This window comes from Pristis pectinata, chromosome 12 (assembly GCF_009764475.1).
Source record: "Pristis pectinata isolate sPriPec2 chromosome 12, sPriPec2.1.pri, whole genome shotgun sequence".
Classification (NCBI taxonomy): domain Eukaryota; kingdom Metazoa; phylum Chordata; class Chondrichthyes; order Rhinopristiformes; family Pristidae; genus Pristis; species Pristis pectinata.
In genome coordinates this window covers 14,990,705-15,005,174 of record NC_067416.1, presented here as the reverse complement: position 1 = coordinate 15,005,174, position 14,470 = coordinate 14,990,705, and the positions used below count along the sequence as shown (strand labels likewise).

The 14,470-nt window shown below is 37.8% G+C and overlaps 1 protein-coding gene across 1 annotated transcript in view; it reads left to right on the top strand.

Annotated features, from left to right (window-relative positions):
- atrnl1b (attractin-like 1b) overlaps positions 1-14,470 on the top strand; it is a 610,807-nt gene that overhangs the window by 79,580 nt on the left and 516,757 nt on the right. The window contains 2 exon segments of the mRNA XM_052026988.1: positions 5,142-5,316; positions 7,460-7,553. Of these exon segments, the coding sequence (XP_051882948.1) occupies positions 5,142-5,316; positions 7,460-7,553 (269 nt within the window).

Genomic DNA, 14,470 nt, shown 5'->3' with positions numbered 1-14,470 from the left:
CTGAGGAGAAGCAGCTGGGGCAAAGAGTCTGAAACTCTCTGCCTGAATTGTTACAGTGACAGAAAGTCTAACTGCAATTTTAAAAAGTACTAGAAAATGCCTTTGCAGTGCTGTAGCCTACAAAGCTCTAGACCAAGATCACATAATAGCACTCGGCTGCATAACCTGTTGTGGAACAGTTGGCCAGATGGCTGCCTTTCAGATCTCCTTAAAAAAAATCTGAGACTTCTCAGCTGCAACTTTTTTCCTCTTTTTTTTCTCTCTTGTTTTCCTCTTTCTCCTGTTTTTTTTTCATTCTAATTCTTTAACCTGATTTGATTATCAAGTCATTCTTCAATTCTTCTAATTTTTTTCTCTGTTTCAGTCCTTAGAGATGGTCAGCTTGTCCCATTGATTGACAAGGTCCCAAATATACCACAAACTGCCCCGTTCCTGTAAATTCCAGTACATCTGTCTCAGAAACTGGTTCTTTTTCACCCCCTTCTGACTCAATTGTTTAACCTTTCATGCCAGGAAAGTTGGAAGTATGTTGATTAATTGTAATTTTCTCAGTTGTATTTTCTCTTTACCATGGGAGTGGGGAGTAATTGCCCTCATTGTCTCTTCCTGTTTGAGCCTCTAGTAATGGGATTTTAGTTTTTTTTAACTGTAAAGGCGAGGTGCACCATCGTGTGGTCATTGGTATCTATAGCAGCATGTGTTGCACATAAACTGGCTATTAGCTTCCAGCAGATGTTATTAATATTGCTACTTAGACCACTTGTTAGAAAATATTTGTGTGCTTGGTCAAAGGACTCGGATTGAATTTTTCAATAAAACAATTACTAGAAGGTTCTGTATTTGACATTGAGAGAGATTTTCTTTTTGTTAATGTAATAAAGGCAGAATGTGAAGTTGAGGCTGCGTTGGCAATGACTGGCCAAAGGAGCCTTTTAAGAAAAGAGAAACACAATTCAAAAGCAAAAAATTGCAGTAATGGAAGCACTCAAGGTTGGGCAGCATCTATGAAGTGAAAAAGGCAGTTAATATTTCAGATCTTCAGAACTGAGAAAAGTCAGAAAACATCTCTTAAGATAAGGGGAAAGTAAAGGCTTTCAGTAGAGTGGAAGTCAGGAGTGATTGAATAGTACAAGTGATCGTGATCAGAAAGATGAAGGTAAGGACTAGTGAATAACAGAAGTTGTTTGGTGAAGGCGTAACAAGAAGAAAGGAATAAAATGGGATAACCCCAGGAAAAACTGCATGTTGGAAGTGTGAAGTACAAGGATGGAATGACTGAATATCTAAAACTTGACTAATTTAGTCAGGAAGGCTCAGTGTTCCTGGTTGGAAGATGTGCTGTTTCTGGAGCATGTGTTAAATTTCGGTGTTACAGTGTATGAGATGAAAGATAGAGGAGGGATGGAGAATTAAGGTGACTGGGTGACTCATGCAGAGGTGTTCTGCAAAACTGTCAGCTAATCTTCATTTGGCTTCTCCATTTTAGAGAAGACCACATCATGAGCATTGAATTCAGTCCACTAAATTGGAACAGGTACAAATATAATAATGCTTCACTTCAAGTGTGGTTGAGTCCCTCAACAGCAGTGAGAAGGAAGGAGTTAAAAGAACAAGTATTGTGAAAATTGGAGAGGGTTTTGGTGAAGATGGAAGATTGAGCAAGGATGCCATGAAGGGAGTGATTCCTTCTGCATGCTAGAGGGATGGGCAAGTATCAAAAGTGTTGTTGCCAGGATGGCTGTGAAGAGGCGGGGAAACTGGAGAATATGGAAAGGAAGCATGGTGGGAGGAAGTCTAATTAAAGAAGCTGTAGGAGTCTCTTGGTTTGTTGTGGATGGCATTTGCTATTATAACACCTGCAACAGGCAATGGGAGAGAACATCCAAAGAAAGAGCAAGATTGGGGGAATGATTGTTTATCTCTTGTCTATCAAAAAAATTATCTCCTTCTGACTTGAAAATATCAGATTCTGCTTCCACTGCTCTTGGAGGAAGTGTTCCTAAAAGTCTTGACCCTCTGACATGAAATTCACCTTATTTATCTTAAATTGATGATCTCCTAGTTCCAGATTCTCCTACAAGAGGTGGATGGGGACTGTGTGCTTCTGATCATGAAAGAAACAAAGGGTTCTTGAGTTGTTCTGTTGTAGGTGTTGAGGGATTGGATGACCCCATGGTGAAACTTGGGATGTTGAATGCCAGGAAGCTTGCAACAAAAAGGCATAAAGAGATATCAAGCATTTACCGTTCTCCACTGGCACAGCCACCACTTACTTCAACCAATTTCCACTCGTCTTCCATCTTCCAGAAACACTTTCTTTGCTGTACCCCCACCTCCCATTCCTCATTTCCTCTGCAATTTAAAGCAAGTTTTTTTGTCGTTCTGATTGTGATTCTGAAAAATCAGCAGCTTGTTTTCTCTCTATAAACTATCTGATCTGAATATTTTCTGTTTTTCTTTCTGATAATAAATGGAACTTTGGTCACAGAAGTAGAGGGGAGAAAAACATGATTGAATTTTCAAGAGTGAGGCATGTTTCTCTGGGAAGTATTCCACCAAAAATGCAGATAATAGAGTGGAAATTTGAGTGATGGAAGAACTTGAGGGCTTTGCCGTCTCTGGATTATTTTATAAACACTTGCATTCAAAGACACTCTTCTATAAATTTTATTTAACCAATTGAATGAAGTGGAATGCTTTTTTTGTTCAGATACACTCTGAATCTTGTACTAGAAGTGCTGCAGTGCTGTTAATGACTTCAATTTTAAATGTGCTGAGAAAAGACTTTTGTTGTGACAACACTTTGCATCTTCAATGTCCATACTGTTAATTGTCTTACAAGATTATAAAGACTGCTTTTAATCAAATAAATATAATTTTCTGGAACTTTATATGGTACAAAATCAGTGCAGACCTTTTTCTTTGCAAGCATACAAAGAATTTTTATACACTTTACCTAGACACAAGTGTTCTTGATTGTACTGCTTCCAAACTTTGCCTGCCCAAAGCCTCTTGCCCATTTATGTAGTAGTTTTTGATGCTTTATCAGTTACCTTATGCAAATGGCTTCCTCGTTCTGATTTGTAAATATCCTGCAGAATTTGGAACACAACTAAACTGAAACATTCTGCTGTGGATAATCTACTGTTAAACTGAAGCTTCTGTCTCCTTGCTTAGATGGATTTTAATCCCTTGACATAAGTCAAAGAGCAGGGAATTTTTCCCATGCCTGAACTAACATTTCCCTCCAAATATTAATCTTAACAAATCTGATATCCTTTTTTTTCCTATTTATATTTAGGCTTAAATCCTTTCTGGGCTGTGCTTTATTAGCAATATCAGTTTTGTTCAAGCAAATCCCATGCCTCTGTCCTGTGAATTTGTGATAACCTCTAATTATGAAACCTCTTCATGGTTTGATTTGTCACACATTGAAATATCTAACCTGTTTTCGGAAGACTTATCCAGTGCATGGTGCCAAGAGTAATCCTGAAATTATCTAAAGGTGCGATCTTGTAATTGTGAATACTTAAAATACTGGCATCCATGTCACTGGTATCTACCCAAACTCTTACTAATCAAGGAATCTTAGTAATTACGTGGAGTAACTTCACTTAGATAGCATCACATTTTCACCATATTCCACAATACAGACTTGCTCTGAGCCTCCATTCTTTCCCTGAGAAGTGGTGGCAAGATCTTGATTGGCATTTCCTAACCTTGAGGTTATGATGCACTTCGGGAGTCACATGGAAAACTACATGATCTTTTGGCTTGGATCATTGGTGGTGGGGAGTAGAATGAAAGTGCATGAATAATTAGTCATTGTTTTGACACTTATACTTGTTACTTTGCAAGATTATGTGCAGTGTTTTTGTTTCAGTCTTATGTTTTGAAATGGGTACACTTCAAAGCTATTTGTTTTATACCAAGGATTCAGTGTTCAAATGTGTCTTTTGCACACCCAGATTCTGTTAACTGTACTGATATTTAATTTCTGTTGCTAGTGAATGATTATCTTCCTAATCAATAAATCTAGTACATCTAGATTCCAGCATCTGCAGTCCTTTTGTTTCTCTAGTATTACCTTGTGATCATGTACTGAAAATGTCTTGGTATTTTTCTCTCCCTCCTAATGACCCATTCTCCTGCCTCCAGCCCTCCTCTTCCACCTGGACTCCCCCACTGGGCCTGTTACCTTCTCTGGACCTATTCATAGCCAACTGTTGACATGACATCAGCCGTCTTGACTTTTCTGCACCCTCACCTACTCCAACCTTACCCCTTATGAACACTCTGCTCTCCACTTCCTCCTCAATCTACTGCATTCAGTGCTCCAAGTGTGGCCTCCTCTACATTGGTGAGACCAAACACAGACTAGGTGACTGTTTCGCAGAACATCTGCGCTCCGTCCATAACCGCGATCTGCATCTCCCCATTGCCAGTCACTTCAACTCCCCCTCCCACACTATCACTGATATGACAATCCTTGGCCTCCTCCACTGCCAGGAGAATTCCAAGTGCAAACTAGAGGGACGGCTCGTCATTTTTCCGTCTTGGAACCTTGCACCCTAGTGGCATGAATATTGAATTCTCCCACTTTAGGTAATCCCCACTCCACCCCTCCCCCCTTCCAAACATGCCTCTTCTTTTTTTTCCCTTTCCTAGCCTATTTCTTTTCTACCTTTTCCCTCCTTACCTTTGACCCATCCCCCTGTGGATCTGCTCTCCCCTCCTCCCCTGCACCTGGCTATCACTATCTCTTACCTGCATCTACCTATCACCACCTTGTGCCCACCCTGCCTCTCCTCATTTGTTCACCTATCAATGCTCTGCTTTTCCCTCCTATATATTGAGCTTCCCCTTTTCTCATCTTCAGTCCTGAGGAAGGGTCCTGACCCGAAATGATGACTGTTTTTCTCCATGGATGCCACCTGGCCTGCTGAGTTCCTCCAGCATCATAGTGTTTTTTCATCTAGATTCCAGCATCTGCAGTCCTTTGTTTCTCTTGATATTTTATACTTTATATGTGATTTGGCATGTTTTCTTTTCTACTTTTAATCTTGTTTGCTTTTGAAAATCTCTGGCTTGTGTGGAAACTCGTAAAAAGAATAGTTGAAATCTGTTTTACTGTGTTCCAGGACCAGACTGCTCTTTAAGTGTTCCATCCAAAGAATCCTACTGGGTACTGCCAAATATCAAGCCCTTCAGTCCTAGTGTGAGCCGTGCATCCCACAAAGCTGTTGTATATGGGAAATTTATGTGGGTAATTGGTGGATATACCTTTAATTATAGTTCATCACAGATGGTCCTCAAGTAAGTATGTCTGTAGCTTACTATTTGTTGCTTTGCGTCCTGGTGTGAAGTCTTGCGTGTTTTCTAAAAATTCAAACCACTGGAGGCTTCAGTGATTTGCTGGTCTACTTTTTCTTTTGTCCTAGTTGAACAATTTAGAAATTTGGCAGGAACATCAAACCATAATAAAATCTTTTGGAACTAAATGTTGCTGAGTTTTTGACAAGGTTCTGCTGATAAATTTACCAAATATAAATCTCCATTTTACATAATTAGCATGCTTGAAAATTCTGAGAGCTGTTGGGTTTGGAACATCAAATATAAAAACAAGTGAATGAGATGAGGCCATACGTTGTTGGAATTGGTGAATTTGAGATGGAATGAGTTGAAGCTTCATTAATTAATGCATTTTGTTTGCCAGTCATAGTTTTTCAGGGCAGTTGACTTCTACTTTTGGAAAGATAAGTCTGTCTGAAATCAGAATCTTGAACAATCTGGGCCTTTGTGCAAATACATCAAACCCCTAATGGCTGGATTGATTTTGAGAAGGGCCCTGAAGACTTGTAAAAAGTAATAGTGCAATCTGTTCATTGTTTCAACCAAAGGTTACTTGCACAATTCTGTATTTCTGACATAGCAGTTTTGCAAGGGGAATTGTGTAAACTAATGCCCATCCCCCCCAACTCCACCCTAAGCTACAGCACAAATTTGAGTTGATTTTGGACAGTAGGATGTGTCCTGGTCTTTGATTGCACTGTATTTAAATTCTTTGATTTCAATGTCTATCAGAAGAATGACTAAATGGTGTGCTACTTTGACAGCTTGCAGAATTTCTTTCCAATTTCTGCTGAAGATATTGACTCCCAGTGGATGCAGTTACTTGGATCCCTGTTGCTGTTCAGTGTCTGTAAACAATGAAAGGTGGCAGTGTTTTGACTATGGGCCACTTCACATTAGAGTCTATTGTTACTCAAATCTAGATTTTGCACACGTACTTTTAAGCACCAGTTTCTGGGTAATGATGGAGAGCATAAGACTGATTGTAGTTAGCAATCCTTCATCCCTGCATATTGAGATAAAATTGCCCTGTACAAATTGGGAATCAAATCTGAGATCTTGTGGTCAAAGTGGTTCAACTAAATACTTGGAGGATATGGCAATCTTTAACCTCAACTGATTTTGTACACAATGTTGTGTCCAAATACCATCTGGCAAAAGGAAAGAAAATGTTTTTTTTTGTTTTACACCCTGTTTATATCCGAAATGATGTGTGCTTGCAGCATCAAGAAATAAGAGAAGTTGCCTTTAACAATGGAAGGCACGCATTGCATGTGCCACTAACAGCAAAATGCCAATATTCCTGTTGACCATTTGAAACTGTTAAATTTTATGTCTCTAAACACCAAGCAAGCATTGAAGTGGCCTGTGAGTGCTGGGCAATAGAAAACATTGGGGATCTTTCTCACCAACCCATTGATGGGTCAAAGAAGGCACATATGAGAGTGAATGGACAAAATACAGACAGGAGTGGATTGTTAGTCATGGATTTAAATTTACTAAATGGGGACAGGGTGGTCAGATATTCCACCATCTTTTGAAGGTGTGGTATTGTGTCACTGTGTTTATAACTACCGCAGGGATTAACAAAAAATGGATTAATGAAGTTTTGATTCCAGTCAAATTCAGTGGTTGATTGGATCTTGAACTTTTGAAGACCCTTTGTATTATTGGAAAATGCATAGAAGTTTGTAACAGTGTAATAGTCAGGTTGCATTTAAGGGAGAACTGTTCTAGGAACAAGCCATCTTCTCATCAGAGTTCTGGGAGTAAAAGTATATCAAGTGGATGCAAGGCATGAAACTTGGGATAGTCATTGTTAATTTTATCTCTGCTTGTCAGTTTTGTTAAAAGTAATGTCCAGTATGTCTACATTTGTAGTTGTATGTAATTTTGCTAAATTGTTAAATGCATATTGAATTAATGACAATCATCAAGGAATTCTGAAATTCTTGTCTGTTGCTAAAAATCCAATAGCTATATGGTTTTGTCTATGTGCTCACATTGAGCTTTGAGGGCTGGAAATACCATACATTTTAAATGTGGAATTAAATATCTAGGTTACTATAGTTCATAAAATTGATATAGCCAATTAATTTTGTTCCAGGTATGACTTGGAGAGCAATGGGTGGACAGGAGTACCCATAACAAGCGATGTGAGGCCGCTTTCAAGGTATGGACATTCTCTAACCTTGCATCAGGTAAGATTTAAACTATATTCCCTAACTGAGTTTTATAATAACAACCAGTTAGTTCATAACTTTGAACAGTAGATTCGGATAATTTGTATGCTCAATTATTTTCAATTTATAATGCAATCCAGTAATTCTTTCACTGTTGGTGCAATATATTTTTAAGCATCTGCAATTTTTGGCCTGGTCTTTGGTGTACTGTGAAGAAAATCATAAAATACAAATTCCCTTGAAGGTGTTTTTGTTTTGGCTATTGTGCTGTGTCTCTGAAGTTATTTACTCCATCTCAGTTTATTCATTTGGATTGACTGTAAAAGTTTCTACACAAAATGGGCATTCACTTTAACATTCAAGTCTTCTGGGTATTTTTCAGTGTCACTCTGTCATTTTAAATGCAAATTATAGAGTAGGTTTGTCCATTTTTTTTTATGTGGAGCACTGAGATTTTACTAAGTGTTTGAAGTATTAGTAAAATAGATGAAGGAATGGATGAAATTTGGGATTAGTAAGTTGAAGTCTTGGTAAAAGTGTGAAGAATGCATGTTGCACTTTGCTGTTTAGTCATTTGTAATTGGAGTAAAATGATGAATATATTAATTTGGTACTGCCATATTCAAATATCAGTGAAGCAAATGGCAATGCTCCACATTTCCAAAATCGACCAAAGTATGACAACATATTGGATCTTGCTTATTGCTAATGCAGTATTTGAAAGGTTGCTTGGAAGTGTTGTAGTCCAATAGCTGTCTTGATGTTTTCCTCATGGAAATTTCAGAGTTGTTGTAGCTTTCAAGGACAAGGGGCAGATGCACAGACAATAACAAAAGACATCTGTCTTTCTTTTCAGTGAGAATTGCCAACAAGATGATTCCCCAGTATTTCAGGGAAAAATGGCTCCATGAATTTTGAATACAATTTTGAGCACGACAATGGAGTTAATTCTATTTCATTATTTCCAGGTTTTGAGTTCAGTTACAAGAGAAAATTGTGCCCCTATTTGGAGTTTTTTTTGGATCAAAAATGTTTAGTTATTAAACCAAGCACAGAGTTGATGGAGCATAATATATTAATACATAATAATTCCTGTTTTTGGGATTTTATTATGTGTAAAATGGTGGTTCTGTTATAGTAATGACTGCAGTTGCAAAAATAATCCATTAAATGCCCAAGTATTTAGTTGTGTTGTGAACTGGATGTGAAAGAAGCTATCTAAATGTGTCTTCCTTTCATCACCGGACTTGATGTCAGAATATAACACAGGCCCAATTTCAGTTTCTGAAGAGCACTTATCCCTCTTCTACTAGCTGTAGAAAGCTAATCTCATGGTGACATCCTGTCAAACTGCCTGTATAGCTTGAATACATAGCACAGAATAATTAGGTATATTGCTTTCTGTTATTTTTAAATGTAACTTTTCAGTCCCCCTGAGAAAAGAACAGGTGGTTTGGCCTGTGCTTTAATTCTTTGTGGAAAAGGAAGATCAAAGAGGAGATTACATCAAAAAAACAAGTAGTAACAAGACATTAGAGACTGCAGGTGCTGGAATCTGGAGCAAAAAGCAAACTGCTGGAGGAGCTTGGTCTGTTAATCAGCATCTGCAGAGGTAAAGGGATGGTGGAGGTTTCGGAATGAGACCTTGCATCAAGACTGGGGTTTGACCCAGTGTGTCCCTCCAGCAGTTGTTTTTTTTGATCAGATGTTGAGGCTGGACTTTGCTGACCTGTGACTGCTGCCCAGAATTGTCACCTCCGGTACCTGTGTTTATTGGTATTTTTAAAGTCCATCTTGCTGTCCCTACACATCCTCTGGTCCAGTGGCGTGGTCTGAACTGCAAATGGGCAGTACGGTCTGGAGGCCGAGCCCACAAAATTCCCTGAAACTTTTTCATAATGGGCACAGTTGGGTGCAGTGCCTTACTGGTTGTGAAAGCTGTAAATTCTGCACTTGGAGCAAAGTTGCATTAGCAGCTTCATTCCGTGTACATATAGCTTTTTGCCAGTTGAAATTTAGTAGTCAAAACTGGGAACAGTATCGTTGCTGGTATCTCAACTGATGCATGCAAAGAAGGTAATTTTTGTCTGTGATAACTGGGCAAATTTTATAAAAAGATACTTAAAATGAATATTTTGCAGCAGCCAGTTATGTATCAGTAGCTTAATTCCAATTTTTCCATGATTCTGTGCTAGTGATTTATGTTGTCTGCTTTGAAAAATCTGTTCCAAAGCAAATCTACAACAAAGTAGGTTTTGCTTCAGAATGCTTTAACACACACTGCCACCAGAAGGCAGTAATGCACCTATACATGCGAAATATTGGAGCAGCCTTGCGAAGAATTTCTGATTGCAGAAATTGATGGTGTTTTTAAATTTTCTATTCCCCTTGCATAAAGCTACCACAAAATAAAACTTGCTGGATTGCTGATGGGTTAATAACTGTGGTATCTTGTAATGCAAACAAGGCCTGCATTTATTTGTAAGAAAATAAAACTGGTAAGTGCAAATGTTGCACTCAAAAGCCAATTGATTGATGAGCAGTTCTAAGATTTGTGTTGGAATGCATAACATAAGTTTAAGCCACTTGCCTATTGTTTTTAATCTTCCTTGCCTTTGCTTCACTAAAAATATAAAAGGTCCACTGTAGCCTTAGTAACAGAATTATGTTATGACTCGATGATTGGTGTGTTCATTTCCTCCTCCATGCTACATTTGGGGCTTAGTTTCTTTCACAGTACCTCACAATTTTATTACAAATTGGGAACCATGTTTTAGTGTATGGTATAACTAAGTGTTTGTTACATTTCCCTCTTCCTTTTGAAACTCCCAATGTGTACTCCTAACCACCCTATTTATTGATTCCACCCCCCCCCCCCCGTGCTATCGTTCTGATCTTTCCAAACATTGCTTTGTTTTTCACTGTTTCAGTAGTTGAACTTCACTGTTTTCACTCTGTTTCAATTCAAGCTGTTACACTGAATTTTTCTTTTAATCCTCTTACAAACATTTTTAGTGCCTTTAGGTTGTGGCGACACGGTAGTGTAGCGGTTAGCATAATGCTATTACAGTGCAAGCGACCTGGGTTCAGTTCTGCCGCTGTCGGTACAAAGTTTATATGTTCTCCCCATGTCTGCGTGGGCTTCCTGTGGGTGCTCTGGTTTCCTCCCACTTTCCAAAGATGTGCATGTTGGGAGCTGTGGGCATGTTATGTTGGCGCCAGAAGAGTGGCGACACTTGCGGGCTGCCCCCAGCACATTCTCAGTAACACCAAAAGACGCATTTCACTGTGTGTCTCAATATACATGTGACTCATAAATATATATCTGTATGGGGATTAAACATCAAGTAACTTGAAATTATTCTGGTTCACTAATTCAGTACATGCCATGTGAATTAGCATGAAGTATTCATTTTAGTGGTAAGGAAGATTATATTAAAGCAAATCCACAAATTTAAAGGAAAAAAAATGACATAAATGAAATTTCAGTGGGGAGGCTGGCCAATTATTGGGAGCGTTGCATCTGCACTGATGCTGTACCTTATACATGTACTAATCCCATTTTCCTGACTTTTCATTTTTTTATTGATTGCATCAAAAATTTCTACTTGAAGCTATCCAAGACCATTTTATTATTTGTCAAGCTATTGAAATTTAATGAGTGATTCATAATATAAAGGACTGTAGGAAAGCAGAAAAAGTATTTTGCTAGGTTGAAAACAATGCCAAGTGGGAAAAGATCATCGATCCCTAAAGATGGTGATGCATCTTCAGATTAAAACAAAATGCTGCCATGGGCCAAACTTTGGTCTCGGCCATGCACCATCATTTTTGACTGGTAAGTACTTGTATGCACTTTTTTTGTTTTAAGAACAAATATAATGTTAGTTTTCATTGCTGCATGTAATGTGCATGTTGATAATTTGTTACAATGTGGAATGTTCATTGCCTGTAATTGCTTGATGTGCATGAGGTAAATTAATTACTGGTTATGTGACATTCAAACACATCACAAATCACAATAGGAAAAACTTTTTAAACATACCCTTCGTTTGTATTTTCATAGATTGTATGCCAATGGAATAATCACCTGAGATTTCAGCATCAAGTGGCAGTATATGTTTCCAAATTGTGACTGGAGGATGAACATGGTTTTTTGGAGCTGTTTTGCTGTTGAAACTGCTTCTCTAGGACTTGTGCATCTTTGGTGCGATCTTCCTCTGTGGCAGTTTTGGATGTGAGCCAGGAAAGCAAGTGATGTCAGGCATAACATGCGTACTTGGAACTTTGTCATCTCAACAACACTTTAGGAAACAAATGGGGAGGCACTGACCTGATGCCTTTTAGATGCTCAGAATGTTGTGGACTTGTACATTTAAAGTGGTTTAGTTCATTGGCTGTCAGCTGCCTTTCTGCGTGTTTTGAATGTTACTATTTTCTTTGCTCTGAGCTCTTTGAAGACCAATGTATGGTAGCATTTAAAGATCGTGTGCATTTGATCCATCATTACTTTCAGACTGGACTATAATGGAGGATCCTAATGTGGATGGGTCCTCCTAAGGCATAACTGAAGACTTGATGTAAAGTATAAAATATGTAATAAAACTATCTTCAAAATGTACAGTTTTTAAAAAAAATCCTTTTTGTTTTTCCCCCCAACACCAATAGATGGCATGCTTGATTACTATTGCACAGAATTTCTGAGAATCCTGTTATTGCATTTGCTTTAATTTAAAATGAATCATGGTTCACTTTATAATTTTAAATATAGGCTCTGTTGTATGACCACAATTCCAGTTGGTCTTGATTTGTGAGTAATGAATTTTGAGTTCCCGGGATATAATCTTGGTAGGAAAGATAAATCTAAGGATGATGCTATGAAAGGCAACCTTGTTCTCGGTGTGTTTTGTAATAAGACATTACGAGATATCAGTGGCATAATGGTAATACTGCTGCATTGACATTACAATGATATGAGATCAAAACCCACCATGGCAAATGGGAATTAATCTAAAATATAAAAAGCAAGTTCAATAATGGTGACCATGAAACTACTGGGTTGTTGTAAATGACCAACTGGATCACTAATCTGCAGTTGTAGGAAATCTGCTTTCCTACGCTGGTCAGACCTTTAAAGTACCAGACTTGTAGCTATTTGGTTGATTCTTAATTTCCCTTGGAACAGATTCGATGCCATTTAAGGATGGGGAAATACAAGCTTTCCTTGGTTGTGACACCCTACGCCCTGTGATGAAATAATAAAAGAAAACAGTTGGCTGGAAAGTTACCTTGGAAACACAATTCTGGATTGATCAACTGGTATGGTTTTCTAAGAGGAGACTGTGCTGGCTACAACTTGAAAGGGTCCAATGTTAGGATATTAGAAAGACAACAATGAATACTTTCCTAAAGCAGTCACTTTGTTCCAACAAGGCTTAAATGCATTAGATTTGAAAGGCAAAATGTTGATGCATTAATCAAGGGAAGTTTGTATTTGAGTACAGACTACTAAGCTTGTATCCATTTAATGTAAATTGAGTGAGTCTCTGTGGAGATTTTCCCGATGATTTGATGAACGTTGGCAAAAGATCTGGAGAAATTGCACAGAAATCATTGAATCCTTTACTGGGCTTTTAGAGTACTTCTGGGGCAATATTGGACATGTTTCTGAAGATGTTCTAGGGCTTTGATTGGCATATCAAAGAATTTAAATTATTGAATATACAGTTTAGTCCATCAAATATACTATTTTCATATGGGGTACAGAGTATTCCAAGTGGAAGTGTTCACTCTGAAGATGGCCATGTCACAACAGTCATTTAATATTGTATCCCCTTCAAATCTTAATTGTTATTTTTCCATTGGGTGACTTCAAGTGTACATTTGATCAGTAAACATTGTATTCCAGAGTATTTGGATCATTCTCCTTTTATTCTGTTACAACTTTCAGTTCAAACTACTAATAATCAAAGGGGTGAGGGAAGTGAATTCTGAAATGTAAACCTAAAATTTACAGTAGAGACACTAACTTTCAAGTAAAATGCTCAAATAAATGTGAATTAAAAATTTGGGAATGCTGTTGTAAGCTTTGTAAAACTCCATCAAATGAGTCATCAGGATTGCAGATCAGGGAATTCTGAATGTTACCCGGTACCCCCTGCAACGACCCAGGCAACAATTTCTGTTGCAGAATCAAAGCTTTCAAGGGTTCCTGCTGTCCAGAAAATCTACATATGACAATAACAAACCAATTTACTGTGCAACATGAATGAGATCTGATCAGCATGGACGTTTGTACATATTTAAAATACATGCGAGATTGTGGCAGAAAATGATGGCTAATTAATCTGTGTATTCTTATAACATTAAGTTATACAGGATGATTAATCTGAGAATGAGACATTTTTAAGTCATCTTGCCTTAAACTTTTTGAAGAGAATTCTCTGTATTGAGAAGGCAAATAATATTGATCAAAGTCTTCAGATTGGTGTAAAATTCTGTATGCCTGATTTCACTAACAAGAGTATGTTTTTGCAAACTAGCTTATTACAAGTGACTGTGTTGTAAATTAGTAGGAAAAATACTCTTGCTTCTCTCAAAGTAAATGTGAGAGGTGCAACTTCTTGACTTCTGGGTTGAATGCTGAACAAATGTTCAGTTTTGTAAATGTTAATATTTGTCATTATTCCATCATAAACAAGAACAGATAGCCTTCCAGAATTGTGGAAAAAAAATTGGTGTGGAGTTTTCCTTTATTTGTGAGGAAAGCCACTTGGGATCAAATGCAAAATATTAAATGAGAAATCAGCCTCTTTGATGTTTCCTACTTCTAGCCCTTTTAATATTTCAGGATCTGATGCTGCTTTAAGTTGTGTGGTGTTCAGAATACTGGTGCTCCAATTTGAGCATAATTAACATGTATAATGTGGATGGAA